Source organism: Phaethon aethereus (genome assembly GCF_964289735.1).
Source record: "Phaethon aethereus genome assembly, chromosome: 2".
Taxonomy (NCBI): Eukaryota; Metazoa; Chordata; class Aves; order Phaethontiformes; family Phaethontidae; genus Phaethon; species Phaethon aethereus.
This window is the reverse complement of record NC_138582.1, coordinates 136,432,432-136,446,384: the sequence shown is the minus strand read 5'-3', so window position 1 is coordinate 136,446,384 and position 13,953 is coordinate 136,432,432. Positions and strand designations below refer to the sequence as shown.

Here is a 13,953-nt window from a genome sequence, read left to right as displayed (position 1 = left end):
GGTGTTCTCTGACGCGGCTTCTGTGGTTTACCTCCCTTGTGATAAGCCATCCCACAGGGTCAAGCAGGAAGAGTTTTGAGGGATTCTGTATAAACAGTTTGCTGCGGCAAATCTACCAAATGATCTAACGCTGTGAGGAAGGCAGATCACCTACTGCAAAATTACCGGCTTCCTTAAGTGAGAGGTTCTGACTGCCGAGATAAATAAGGGAGCAGAAGAGTATTGCCGTTTGCAGCCCTCACCCCGGGTTGCTGACAGATTCCTCAAAAGCCTCTTGGCAGAAGTGCTTTGCATTTTAGGCTGCTTAGGTCAGCTCTTCTTAGAAGCCTACAGTCAGGAACCGATTATCTTAGGAGTAGAAAAGCAAAAAAGCAGAGTTCAAATACATAAAAATAATTGTGCTTATTTTCAGGCCCTCAGTGCAGTCTTCCACAAAGCAATTAAGCAGGCTGAAAAATCAGGGGATATTCAGTGTCGTATCTCTAACCCGGCAGAAGCTGTCACATATTCGCCCTTTATTTTCACAAGCCAAGGACTTTTTGAAAAGGACAAGCTCATTTTCTTGGCCCAAACTGCTTTTCAGGTGAGGAAAGTTTTTCAGATCAGTGATGCTGATATTTACCGGGTTTGCTGTTTCTTCACTAGAAGGTGATGCCTCTGCCCGAACAAGTTATCTTGTTGCCTTGTGGCTGTGCAATTTCTCTGACGTTCTCAGATTGCTGCTTCAGTATCAATAATAATTGCAGGAATTCCAAAGATGCTTTTGCGTAATTCTTTTCACTTAAAATACTGCAATGATTTTATGAAGCTACGCTGAGGAAAAACAGCATGACTTAGCTGCTTGTGGTTGGATAATTAGGGTTGAAATTGATGCAGTATGTAAAGTAAGAATTCGGTAAATAATACATATCCATATCATATCCAGGCTGTTATTTTTCCTTTTAACTTTGGTATCCGTAAGCCCTGGAAAAAATCAGTGCTCGGTTGTACTGGGTGGCAGGTTTTTCCCTGAAGAGCTTGCTCCAGGTTGTATTGCAGAGCTGATCGGTAATGGAGGTAGGAATTAAACTAGAAACCAACAATTTGGGAAGAAGATAAAAAATTGTAAATTGAGGAATCCACTTTGGAGGAGGATAGGAAAAAAGGAGTCACTCCACACAGTGTATAAATAGGAGTTAAAAGCAGACAGAAATGTCTGGAGCAGAAAGGAGGGAGAAGGGGAGGGAAGGAAAGCTGGTGATGGTTTCTCAGCACCACAGTGCAGACGGATTTATTCAGATCACCCTGCTTAACTTTTGTCTTTTTTGTAGCCGTGGTGCTGGGATGGATCACAAAAAATGGAAATCTGTATGGCAACCGAAAAACAAGCTCTATCACAGTTACAGAGTAGACAGAAAGCAGAGTAAAGGGCACAATAAACTTCTGACTTATTAAATACATTTTTATATGGAAACAGAGAGAGCTTTTAATGGAGGAAGAAAGATGTATTTATATCAGAAAGGAGAGAGAATATATGGTGGTATGGCAAAGGTGTCTCTTTTTCTCACTATAAGTAGTTAAAGTGATAAAAGGACTAGAAAAACCACTTCTAGTGCCTGAGGAGTTTTCTTCAGTATATGTTCAGCTCATGTGCCAGACCTGATTGAGTGTAAAACGACCTCCAAAAAACACCAAACGAAAGCCAACAACAAAAACCACACAGGATTTGCAAATTTCCCAAAGCTTTGTGATAGCTTGCAGTCTGAAGAGGTCTTAGAATGGTGATGGAAACAGCATTATTTGTTCTTCTCTCTGTCTTCCAAGAGATAAAAGGGTACATAGAGATAATTAGATAGAATTCAGAAATTTGTACTTTTTTGGTAGTATCAGTATAAAATAATTTGTGGCCAAGTTTTTCTAAGCTTAACTTCAGCGTTCAAGACTTACATTTTCATGTTTGTTTATGTTCCCACAAGCTAAAGAAAAATAACGACTGTTGTTGGTTAGCTCATCACAAAATTTGGGTGAATTTTTTTTTTCAGTGTGTAAATGTATTATATATCTCATATATATGAAAAAATATATAATAGATATTTATTATAGCTATCAATCATATGTATATAAATGCAGTTATATTTGCTGCAAAAAGTTTTGACTGACAGGTTGTGTTTGGTTTTCACGGTGTCTTTTTTAATGGGTAAAGGAAAGTTCAGTGCTGTGTGTCTGTAGGAATGGTTTTGAAAAAAAAAGTCGTAGCCTTTAGTGACTAATATCTAAGAATATCATTCCATTTGCAATAGATTTCAAATAGATATTTTAAAATACCATTAAAACAAACTGTAAATTCTTATATCAGAGTTTCAAAAAAATGCAGCCGTAGGAACTCTTGTCACTCTGAGCTCCCCTTTGAGCTGTGAATACTTTAAGGCAGAAGTGGCTCTGAAGCAAGTCTGATGACCTTTCTCAATTTTGTATTGTGTCAAGATTCTTCTAAGAAGTAAAGGGATAGAACGCCTTGAATTGGATTTCCTTCTTCAATTCAAAGTTGAACACACTTACAAGAATCCTGTTGATTTCTTAACTACTCAGTCACGGAGTTCCATTAGGGTAGGCTGGGAAAACTGCTTTTCAGTTGATGTTATTTCTGGAGGCATGCTACAGCTAGACAATTTCAGATAAAGTCATACATCCACCATAATTTTTAGCAGAACTAGTCCTTTCAAAGAGGAGTTGTCTTTGCTTTTTCAGTGTATTTTTCCATAGACATCATGTACAGTGCTTTGTGAGGACATTGTGTTTTACAATAATTTGTCCAGTCCCCTAAAAATACAGTTTTGATCTTCATTCCACTCCTTACTATAGTAAATGACCCATACAAGTTTTCCAGTTTGTCATATCTTGATGTTTAACAGTAACCAGACAGTATGGTAATACTGATCAAAGTAAACTCTTATCAATAATATTGTGTGTGTGTGTGTATATATATATATAAAATATATAAAAATTTAGTATTTTAAGGTAAGTTCCCAGTCCCTGGTAATTGGTTAAACTATGGTGTTTTTTTACATACCCCCAAAAGTATCAGTATTTGTCTTCCCATGTCAGTCTTCACGCAGAAGGTATATCACCTGTATTTCTGTCTTTGGCATGCTTCCAGGCTATGGCAGTGACGGATGTGTTCAGAAGGTTAGATAAAGGTATTGAAAGATCCACCAAAAGGTAGAAGTGGGTGGACTCAGAATGTCCAGAAAAAGAAAAGCTTCCCCAGGAACGGACAAAAAAAGAAGTTTTCTTCAGAAACAAATCATACTGAGGGCGCTCCATCCAGACAGAATGATGTACACTCTCAGGTATGAAATCTGAGGGTATGTTTTTCGGGGCAAGTGTGTGTGAGGGTGGCTTGTATGTGTCAGCGGAGATAAAACTCAGATTTTAAGAGGCAAGTAAATAACTTATGAAACTGGGTAATCAACCAGAATTTGACATCAATGACTGTGATCCTTGCCAGACTGTTTTACTGGTGAAGAGTTTATGAAAAGGTAGTGTGGTGAGACATGTGTCACGGCATATTTGGAGAACTATCCTTCTGGTTTCTTTTAGATTGCATATAGGTACCCTGAGGAGAGTGCTCATTAACAAATGGAAATATAGTAAGCTATACTGTTAATAGCTAAAACTGTATTTCTCAGTGTTAGGTCTCATTATGGTATTAGGACTGGTAGCTAACCCCATGGGATGACAATTTTTCAGGTCTCCCTTTAAATTCCGTCATACCAGGAAAGATTCAGTTGTGGATACTTACCGATCTTCTCCCCACTCTCGTCTTAGAATGGTGCAGGCTTGAAGCCTGTATTAAGGAACATTTTTGGTGTTTACTGTATGTTTTCCGTAGGCATAGGAACTTTGTGAAGGAAAACCTTGGCTCAAAATATATGGAAAGCACAAGGATGGACTTTGCAAAATCATATGAAGAGAGCAGTCCAGCCACTCCTGTGTTTTTCATTCTGTCTCCAGGAGTAGACCCACTCAAAGATACTGAGACCCTAGGTGAGCCTCTCATTTGCTTCTGGTGCAAGGATCACTCAACTGCACTCCCATTAAAGAAAGAAAAATTGAGCTCAAAAGTGAAATGGAGCATGCAGGGCTAGAAACGTAGATAAACTGATACACGGTTATATGCTTGTGTGTATGTGCCCATACACATATGTATGGGTGTATTTTTACTACACAGGAAAAAGCCTTCTGGAATCATCTGTCACTACAATGGAGTACACAGTACTATGGGAAGGCTGGGCACGGTTTATTTTCAGCAGAAGATTCAAGTTCTAAAGTTTCTTCCACCCCCACCATATTCATGGTAAATGGGGTGGATGAAAAGTGTAAGGCCATAAGCACAACAGTATGAAGAAATTTTTAGACCGAGCAGTCCTCTGCTCGGCATAATGCAGGTTTCCTTTGTACTGTTTTCTACCTTTTGACGAGATGAGGGCCAGAGGGCAATTTTCTCCATGCTCATGTAATCTTGTGCCCCCTGTGACTAAATAATGGTCATTATACAAACTATATTCAATTGTATAGGGCTCTGTGGCTTTATATTTAGGATTACTATTCCCCACAGACAATGGTGAGAATACCAGGTTAATACAGCTGTGACCTCACTGTGCTCAATTTAAACTCGGGCCTCACAAGGTGAGAGGCTTGTGCATTTACCCACTGAACCAATCAGTTAAAAAACTGATGTGATATCTACCACATGTTGCTCCCTTTTTCATGAGGGAATTGCTTTGTACCCCCTGTAAGAGTTTCTAAAGCTCAGTAACAATGCCGAACATCTATCAAAATGTCAAAAGGTTCATTATCTTAAAACCAGGGGAACAGATTTCTGCAGGCTTTTTCTAATACCAGCAATAAGGCCACTGTTGAGAGCTCGCAATTTTGCTTGTTGAAATTGTAAGGGTTTAGTGAAGTGCTTCAGAAGAAGTAATATGCATTGCACAAGTGATAGTGAAATTAACGGGGACATTATCATTCTTTTTCCTTTCGGCTCTGCTAATTTTCCTATCTCCTCCCCCTCTGTCACGCACCCTTTCCCAATCACTTCTTTTACAGGCAAAAAGCTTGGATTCGGTATAAACTCTGGAATTAGGACAAGGGCAGAAGATGGTCGCAGAGGAGGCACTCAAGAAGGCTGCCAGACATGGCCATTGGGTTCTTCCCCAAGGGAGCGTTAAGCAGCCCCTCTGGTGGGGACTGCCTGAGGACAGTTGGAGGGATATTCCCAGAACACAAACAAAATATGTGGTGGATTACAGCAAAAGTTTTAAACAGCTAATAATCTTGTCCCTTTTTGTTTTTGATAGTAGCAGGATAAACATATTAATAGAGTGTATGTCATGTTTTTCTGAACACTGTCCTCACCCTTCCAGGAGGAACAGTAGAGATAAAACAGAAAGCCTCTGGTGGGTAGGTGGGACTGCCCTCAAGCATACACTTCCCAGCATCATTAAGAGCTCCTGTTCCGTTCAGTGGGCCATAATGGAGGCTTTAATAAAATGGGTCTGACTCCCCCTTGGGAAGCTATATAATTAGCTGCTCTCCGAGATAGCAGCCGCAGCTTTGGCCAGCGTTGTATGGACCGAGAAGCCACTCTGCAGCAGACAAAAAGATCTGTGCAATACCCTGGTGAGCTGCGGTTCCCAGCGCCTCGACGGAGCGGACGGGAGCACCACAAGTGTCAATGCTGCTGAAAGAAGGTGCTTCCCTCTGTCGTGATTTAGCCCCAGCTGGCAGCTAAGCCCCACGCAGCCGCTCGCTCACTCCCCCCCGGTGGAGCGGGGGAGAGAATTGGAAGAGTAAAAGTGAGGAAACTCATGGGTTGAGATAAAGACAGTTTAGTAAAGAAAGCGAAAGCTGCACACGCAAGCAGAGCAGAACAAGGAATCCATTCACCGCTCCCCATGGGCAGGCAGGAGTTCAGCCATCTCCAGGGAAGCAGGGCTGCATCACGCATGGTGTTGTCTTGGGAAGACATCCAGTTTTATATACCGAGCATGACGTCATATGGTGTGGAATATCCCTTTGGCCAGCCTGGGTCAGCTGTCCCGGCTGTGTCCCCTCCCAGCTCCCCGTGCACCCCCAGCCTGCTCGCTGGCAGCCCAGCACGAGAAGCTGGACTGTCCTTGACTGCTCAGCAACAACCCAAAACATCAGCACCTTATCAACATTTTTCTCCTCCCAAACCCAAAACACAGCCTCACACTAACTTCTATGAAGAAAATTGACTCTAGCCCAGCTGGAACCAGGACACCTCCCATCATTTTATGCTAAATAGCCAATGGATATTTATAACAATCCCTTTGCCCTGAAACCAAAGAAGAAACGCGTGTTCCAGGCCATCGTATTAAGGAGGTCATGGGGACCAGATGATTCCCTCCTCTTCTGGTTTTAACCTCAGCAACGTATACATTTGGCTGTCAGCCCGGTTGCCTGCAACAAATGAGGAGATGGGCTAGACTCAGTGTTGTCTGCCGGCTGACGGAAAATGGTCATGAGATTAGTGAGGGGCCTTGGTGTGCTAGGCGTGTGCACACATGCACCAACTGGCCCCTTCGTCGACACTGGAGCTGGAAGAAATCTTTAACCAGGTGTCACACAAGTAAGCTAGTCACGCTAGTCTGAAAATAACCCTGCTTTTCTGCTAGTGAGTATAGAAATGTTGTGAAGGAAAGAGCAGAGTTGGTTTTCAGGGGAATTTTGGTGTTCTGAGCTGCTCTGAGGACAAGGTGAGAAAATGGGAGATGGCAGAAGCCCTGAAGCAGCAGCGTTGTGTGTCTGAAGCCGCAGAGATAAATGGGGAACATCTAAGAGGCTTCTGGTGTTTCGGACCTGCTCTGTTTTCCAGCCTGTTATGCCTGGCTTCTGAGAGAGACGGGAGGCAACAGTTTTGCCATGAAGATTTTTGTTGGAGAAAGTCTGAAAGGAGACTAAATAAAGATTTTTGACCAAATCTGAAATGATGCTAAGCCAGCTAGAGCTAGTGGGATTTGGATGTACTTGGTGCTTCTCAAGCTTCAGTCTTCTGGGATTTGGACCAAATACCTCTATGTTTATGTTTAAAAAAACCCTGGAACAAAAAGTTGAGATATTTTATTATGCATTTTGTTGGAGGTTATGGGGTGTATCATTAGATATTTTAAAAGCCCTGCTGTTCCGACTAACCTGGGAAATACCTAAGAAATTGCCTTGGCTTCAGAACTATGCCCTTGAAGCAGGGAGAAAATTTTTTACTGACCTCAACAAGAGGTCAAGCTCTTAGTGCAAAACTCCTGCTGGAGGTGAAGCTGAGGGAAGTCCAGGAGATGACAGAGCAAGAGGTAGGACAAGTATGTTGTGGAGTAAACAATGCAAGGTCTGAAAAACGGTAGCAAAAACAATTGGCATAGGGGTTTCTAGACTGACTTGAAATTTTTGGGTAGCAGGTTTAACTCCTGTGTCAGTCTCACATTAGTTTCTCAAACTCAGACATCTGAGATATTAAATGGTTATTTTGTTGTTACATGAAGGCTTGAATCACTTCCACTTCGCAGTGGATGGAAGTAGCCTGTATGAAAATGCAGGCACAGCCAGGCTGCTACCGCGTAATGTGATCTGAAAGTCTTCCCTCTCTTTCCATCCCCCTATTCCTTTTTCCACGTGTCGAGGGACAATTTGGGAATATCCCCTCAGTAGGTCTCATGATAAAGTGATGCAGCAGCCAGAGCGTGACTGACATGTCGTACTCCTTGGCTGGTGCGTGGAGTTGCAATTCCTCTTGCGCTGCTTGGAAGTGGAAGCCGGTGCAATCAGCAGTTTCTGGCACAGCAGTGAAGAGCCGGAGAGAAGCTGTAAGGCTGAGCTGCAATTGAGTTGAAATGCTAGTTCTGTAACAAAAAAGTGGAGTGTGGGCTAGTGGAGGGGTGAAAGCAGCCGTAACCCAGCCACACTGTAAACCTTTCTCTTGATATTCCCGTATTTCACCAGCAGGTGCTTTTGGAGGCAGATACTGTTCCATTATAACTCATTTCTCTGATCTGTCGAGGACTTTCCATTGTCTTCATATATTAAGAATCTTAAAGACAATTAGGCTCTGAAGTGGTATGAAACTTTTTTTTTCGAAGTAGTAGGATAGCTGTAAACATTTTTCTTTGTCTAGTACTTCTTCAGTCTTGCTCTTGGTATGTATTGGACATAGTTTTTCTTAGGTCCCAGTTCCACAGGGAATTTAAGTAGAGTCCAAGTGTTCTACTGAATTATGCTTATCTTTACATAGGGTAACACCCACACCCCCAGATCACTTAACCCTGAGTTTCTATTTTTGTTAGCTTCAGAATCAAGGCCTGAAACTTTAGAGGCTAATAGTAGAACCTGTTACTGCAACATATAACAAGAAATGGCACAGTAGCTAAGAATCTTCAAGTTTATTCTTTGTATAATCAATTTATTTAATAATAAAGTAATTTGTTGGATTAAGTAACTTAGCTATTTTTTATTGTAAAGCCACAATATGTGGCTTTATATAACAATATAACAATGTCTTAAGGATAAAAAATGTATTTGTTTTCTCATAATAAACATATTGGCCATTTTTCAACAGAATATTCATCTAGTAGCCAAGTGGCTAGAAACTCCTTAGTGAAGAAAGTCATCCTGATTTCCATGTCTTTATCAGTGCTGAACCAGCTCCAACCCCAGAAGAGCACATCATTCCTTGAGGAATACTAGAAAACTCCATTAAAATTACCAGTGAACCTCGTACAGGGATGCTGGCTAATTTACATGCTGCACTCTACAGTTTCGACCAGGTAAAAGTAAGATGTACTTTTTTTCATTAATTTGTTTTAATTACTCCTTTACCCCGTGGTAAGAAGTGATAATGTTGACGACTGCTATTTAGGAGAGCAGAACTTTGGGATCTCTGTGCTTCCAAACTAACCTGAGAGCTGCAGGGTGCCAGCCCTCCATGCCCTGTGTTGCCTCCGTGTTTCCTATCAAAGCTGGGCAGGAGGAAGCACATGACAATAATGTGTACGCTTGTATTCTTCAACATCTAGATAGAGACTTGCATGGGTGTGCTTACAAAGATAAAAGTGCATTTATCGCACCAGCTTTACCCCTCTGTGCGGTCTTATGAAAAAAACTGCCCATGCTCTGAAGTCGGAGCTGTTCCCTTCAGTGATACTCGCTAACTTGGCTCAGCTCGAAATTTGGTTTGACTGTGTCCATTCTCCTACAGAGCCGATTTATGTACCCAGATGTTCAGGCAATGGCTCGGTACCCTATGTATGAGTTCCTGTAGATAGGCATAAAAAAAGGAGTTCATGAGCAAGGGCTACATGCTCGTGTTGTTTTGTCTGTCGCTCTTTCCCTGTGTGAGGTTCTGCAGAGCTGCTTGGTGGGTGGGAAAAAGAAGGAGGAGAAAGAAGACGTGGAATCTGGAGGACAGGGAGGTCACTGGACGTGCGTAGCCTCCTCCTCTCCGGATCCATGGCTATCCTGGTCTGTTACCCCGAGGAACTTGTAGACAGACATCTTCAAGCTCGGTGCAAGTCAACTTCCCCACCGCTGTGAAAGCGCTGGAGCAGCAAGATTGTTCGCGTTGGCAATGCAGACCATGACAAAGGCAACCGAAACTGTATGCTTTAGCCTTCCAGCAATGTAATAGCATGTATTTCTTTGAGCACAGGACGCGTGAAGGCAGAGCTCGGATGTGAAAGGGGTAAGAGTTTATTTTAAAGGGAGCTCTGCTAACCAATGCCTAGAAAAAGAAAGAGCCATGCACGAAAAGCCGTGTCAAAGCTACCTTGGCTACAAATGGGTTGATTTTGATGGTATGAGGTAATTTGGAAAGATACTTGTGAGAAAGGAAGAATGGCTGTGATTTTGTAGCTAAACAGACAACTATTAATGCAGCCATTTTTTTTTCTTTTTTTCATAACTTATTTTAATAAGATTTTTAATGGAAAGCTGAAAAAGCTAGTCAAAGTTTTTAATAAAGGCAATTCATATACATTGTTGTCTCACTTCAGACTATGTTCAGTTCAAGAAATATATATATATGTATGTATTTTAATTAGCTAATTTCTAAGCTTGATACTTTAGAAAACTCCCCCATTACTTTGACCCATGGGCGTTTGCGGCTTACTACAAATTCCTGTGCAGACACTGTCTTTAATATGTTTCTGGTTAAGGTGTTTTAACTTCTTTGGGGAAAAAAAAAAAAAAGTAAAAAGAAAATCAAATTATGCCTTAATCCAAGTGGAGTAAATTTTGTTTTGTGGTTTTCTTCAGGATGGAAGCTTGTGTTGTGTTTTTCATGGTTAAACTCAGGATTCTGACTTAAGGTGGGTTTTTTGTCAGACATAAATTCCCTCACCTTTGCTCAGGCTTTGCTACCTGTTGCTCAGTTCAGGGTGACCTTTTGACAGCCAAGAGTTTATCCCCCTGAAGTAACTTCCACACATCTATGTTTTTATGGGTATCAAAAGCTGTTATGTCAATTACTTCTTAAACTAAAAGATAGAGTATAGAAAACTGTCGGAGAACTAAGAATGAATTTCTGCAGGTTTTATAGGAAAATGCTAAACAGTTTGTCTCGATAATTTAAAAACCAGCTGAAGCCCTGCACAGAATCTCATGTTGGTGAGCTTCTCTACTACCATTATAAACAAAGGAGGCAAAAAAAAAATTATTAAGCTTCAATTTCAAAGATGACTCTTTGGGAAACAGTGTAAAATTTGAAGGAATTGTATGCTTTTTAATAAATGTTAAACTGCAAATTTTCTACTCGGGATAAAGTCTATGGATGATTTATGCTACGAAATTACAGCAGTTATCTGAGTCGTATTTATAGAATTCTAGCTAAAGTCTCTATTTTTGTTGGTTTCAGTAGCACAAGAGTTCTCTTTTCCTAAGGGACATTTGGAAATAAAAAGGTAACCGTCAACGCTTTTGCATCTGGGAATTGCTGCAGAAAATGCTGCCTAATAGTCACTGATGACTGAGAAACCTGTTTCTCACTCTCCTTCAAACTCCAGGCTTGCGAGTGCTCCCTTCCGGCCGCTGAGGCAGGCACCACTGCCGGTAGCACGGCTGGTTGTTAACTGGGTAAATGTGTTCCTTGTTTCTTTGGCAGGATACCCTTGAACTGTGCACCGGAGAAGGGGAATTTAAAAGCATCCTTTTTCCTCTGTGCTGTATTCACACTCGCCTCGCTGGGAGGCTGACGTTTGGCCCTCAGGGCTGGAACGGGAGGTACCGCTTCGGTGCTAGAGATCTCGCCATCTGCATCGCTGTCCTCTGCGACTACTTAGAGACCCTTACGAAGGCAAGAAGTAGTGGTCAGGTAACGACACGCCAAGGTCATTTCAACCCAACCGGCTGTTTATACTGAAGAAGGGGGACGCAGTTTTTTCCCTGAAGCTGTTATTTAAGTTGCAGGCATTAGATGATGCTTTTTCCTGAGTATGAGAATAAACCAGATCAAAGTGGGACGGCGTTTCTGGCAGTGGATGCTTGAACTTCGTAATATAGGTCAAACCAGTTCCACATCAGTAGCTAAGGGCGGAAAAAAATGCCCTTCATTATGTTAACAAAAACAGTGGTTTACATGTGCATATATGCCAAATTCATTAGGCAGGTAATGAAGCATTTGCACAAATGTAATTACATACAGCAATTCTGACAGTTCATAACACTGCATTAATAATCACTACAATTAGTTCTGATGATGGAAGCAATTTACAGCACGTCACATGTATAAATAATGGTGCATTTCCTGCATGTGTCATTATTATGTATTAAGGATGCCACCTTGTTGTGACTTTCTCAGTAATGTTCCCCTTGAGTCAAAGTTAAGGGTAGATGAGTGATTTTATTTCTGAGCTACAGCGTATTTCACACTTGTATAATTTAAATACTCAGTTGAGGTCATTTGTATAAGTTCTATATACGAAATGCCTAAATAAAAGCAATAATTATTTACTAGTGAATGATAGAGGATAGTACGGAATAGGTCCTCCCATCTTAGTAATTTAAAGAAATTTAAGAGATATTTATACAGAAGAGAGCAAAATGTCACCCCTTGATGATACGGTTTTCTCCATATCTCCCAACTTGTATTTACTCTTAGAAATTAATTTTTTCTTTTTACCCCTACTGACCTTTATTTAGCTAATAGGACATGAAACTGTTTTTCCTTTCTGTGGTACTTGGTGTCATAGTGAAATAATTGCTTCATTTTATAGTGATGATTTAATAATGCTTCCCATTTAGAAAACAAGTCTATAAAATCAGCTTATTCCAACCTTTAGTTTTCTTTGCTAATAAATCTTGCTGCTTTAAGCTCAGTTATTTTCAAACCACAATTCATAAGCTGGATAATTAATTTTGCTAATTAATGAGAGGGAGGATTCTGATGGCAGGGAAGACTAGAAAGGTCTGTAAGAGCAAGAATTATTTCTTCTCTCCTCTTGGTAATATCGCTTATTGGCCCTTCTCATTGTATTGGTTGGTGATTCATTACCCTGTGGCTGTATAAGCATTTTTTTAACATAGATATTGGAGAGAGAAAAGAGGTCATTTTTTTTTTTAAAACATGACTTTGTATGTATCTTTACACCTATATGACTTTGTATGTGTATGTGTGTATATGTATTAAAAAAAAAAAAATCTCCCAGTCAAGTATCCTCTGGGGACAACTTTGTTTAAGACAATTAGGGATTGACCAGAAAGCATAAACTGTAAAACTTGAGCTAGCCCATCAGCTAGTGGAAATTGCCCTAGCTCCATCGTCACTTGTACCAGTCTGTGGTGCTTCCCTGTGAATATTTAATCTTCTTGCATCTCAGTTTGACTTAACCCATTTTCCTGTTGCTAAGACAAACGCCACCACACTGACCTCTGATAGTTAAGGTCTCCTCAGGTGAAGTGCAGGATGCCTGATCCAGCCTCACTGTCCCGCTCTTCCGCTCCGTCTTCTGATCCCCATATGCATGTTCATGGAGTTGTCATTCAATGTTGTGAGGGAGATGTGGGCTCCGTTCTCACCATATTCATCCACCGAGCAATGGCTTGGTGGTTTTTTTGCATACAACAGACCAGTTTTCTATAGAGTACAATGGCAACTATGCAAACCTGACAGCCCAAAATATTTCTAATGCAAACCCCTCAGTTTTCTAACACTAGCAAAAACGTCCCTTTTATATCACAAGCTTTGATTATTCCAGTGTAATCAATGCCCCAGAAGTGTGCAGCTGAATGAGCTTGTGCTGAGTTAAAATATTGATATACTCTTCTAAAAGAAAAAGGAAAAAGCCATTTCTTGAGATAAATATATATGAAATTAGAAAAACATTAAATGTGTTTCTGTTGCCAACAAAGAGAAAAGTAGGTTTATTCTAACTGCAAGAATGTTTCATTCTAAATCCAAGTTGTTGGCATTTTTCACAGGGATCTTTTGTTCAGGGTTCTCATCATCAGCATGCAGCATCGCATATTATATTCCAGTGGCCTTTTTTTTTTTTTCTTCTTTTTTCATTCTCTTCAAACTGGTTCAAAAGAAGGATGGATTAGAGTTCCACATATTCAAATTGAAATAAACTTGTAGCAAGCAGGCTGGAATAGCTGCAGCTATTTTACTTGTTCTGTTCTGTCACATCATGCAATATTTAAGGCCCATAATTAAGTTTTTACTTGAACTGTTGGGAGGCAAATACTGCCCCCAAGGGCATAAAGGTTCCTGTCTGAAAAGGCTTCATCACAAACCGGCATATTTTGCAAACCGAAGGGTAGCAAAAGGCAGCTTCAAACTCTGTGAAGCCAAATAAAAGAGAAAGACAGTAGTTCCTTGAATAAAATGTTACCACTGCTAATCACATGTTATAACAGTGGCATTATGACTCGAGTTCTACAATAAACATAATGCTTACATGATATGGT

The 13,953-nt window shown here is 40.7% G+C and overlaps 1 protein-coding gene across 1 annotated transcript in view; it reads left to right on the top strand.

Annotated features, from left to right (window-relative positions):
* DNAH11 (dynein axonemal heavy chain 11) overlaps positions 1-13,953 on the top strand; it is a gene marked incomplete at its 5' end in the record, with an annotated part of 158,846 nt that overhangs the window by 133,096 nt on the left and 11,797 nt on the right. The window contains 11 exon segments of the mRNA XM_081996498.1: positions 413-583; positions 2,464-2,586; positions 3,137-3,199; positions 3,203-3,271; positions 3,274-3,329; positions 3,872-4,026; positions 5,126-5,199; positions 8,612-8,644; positions 8,646-8,726; positions 8,730-8,819; positions 11,150-11,341. Of these exon segments, the coding sequence (XP_081852624.1) occupies positions 413-583; positions 2,464-2,586; positions 3,137-3,199; positions 3,203-3,271; positions 3,274-3,329; positions 3,872-4,026; positions 5,126-5,199; positions 8,612-8,644; positions 8,646-8,726; positions 8,730-8,819; positions 11,150-11,341 (1,107 nt within the window).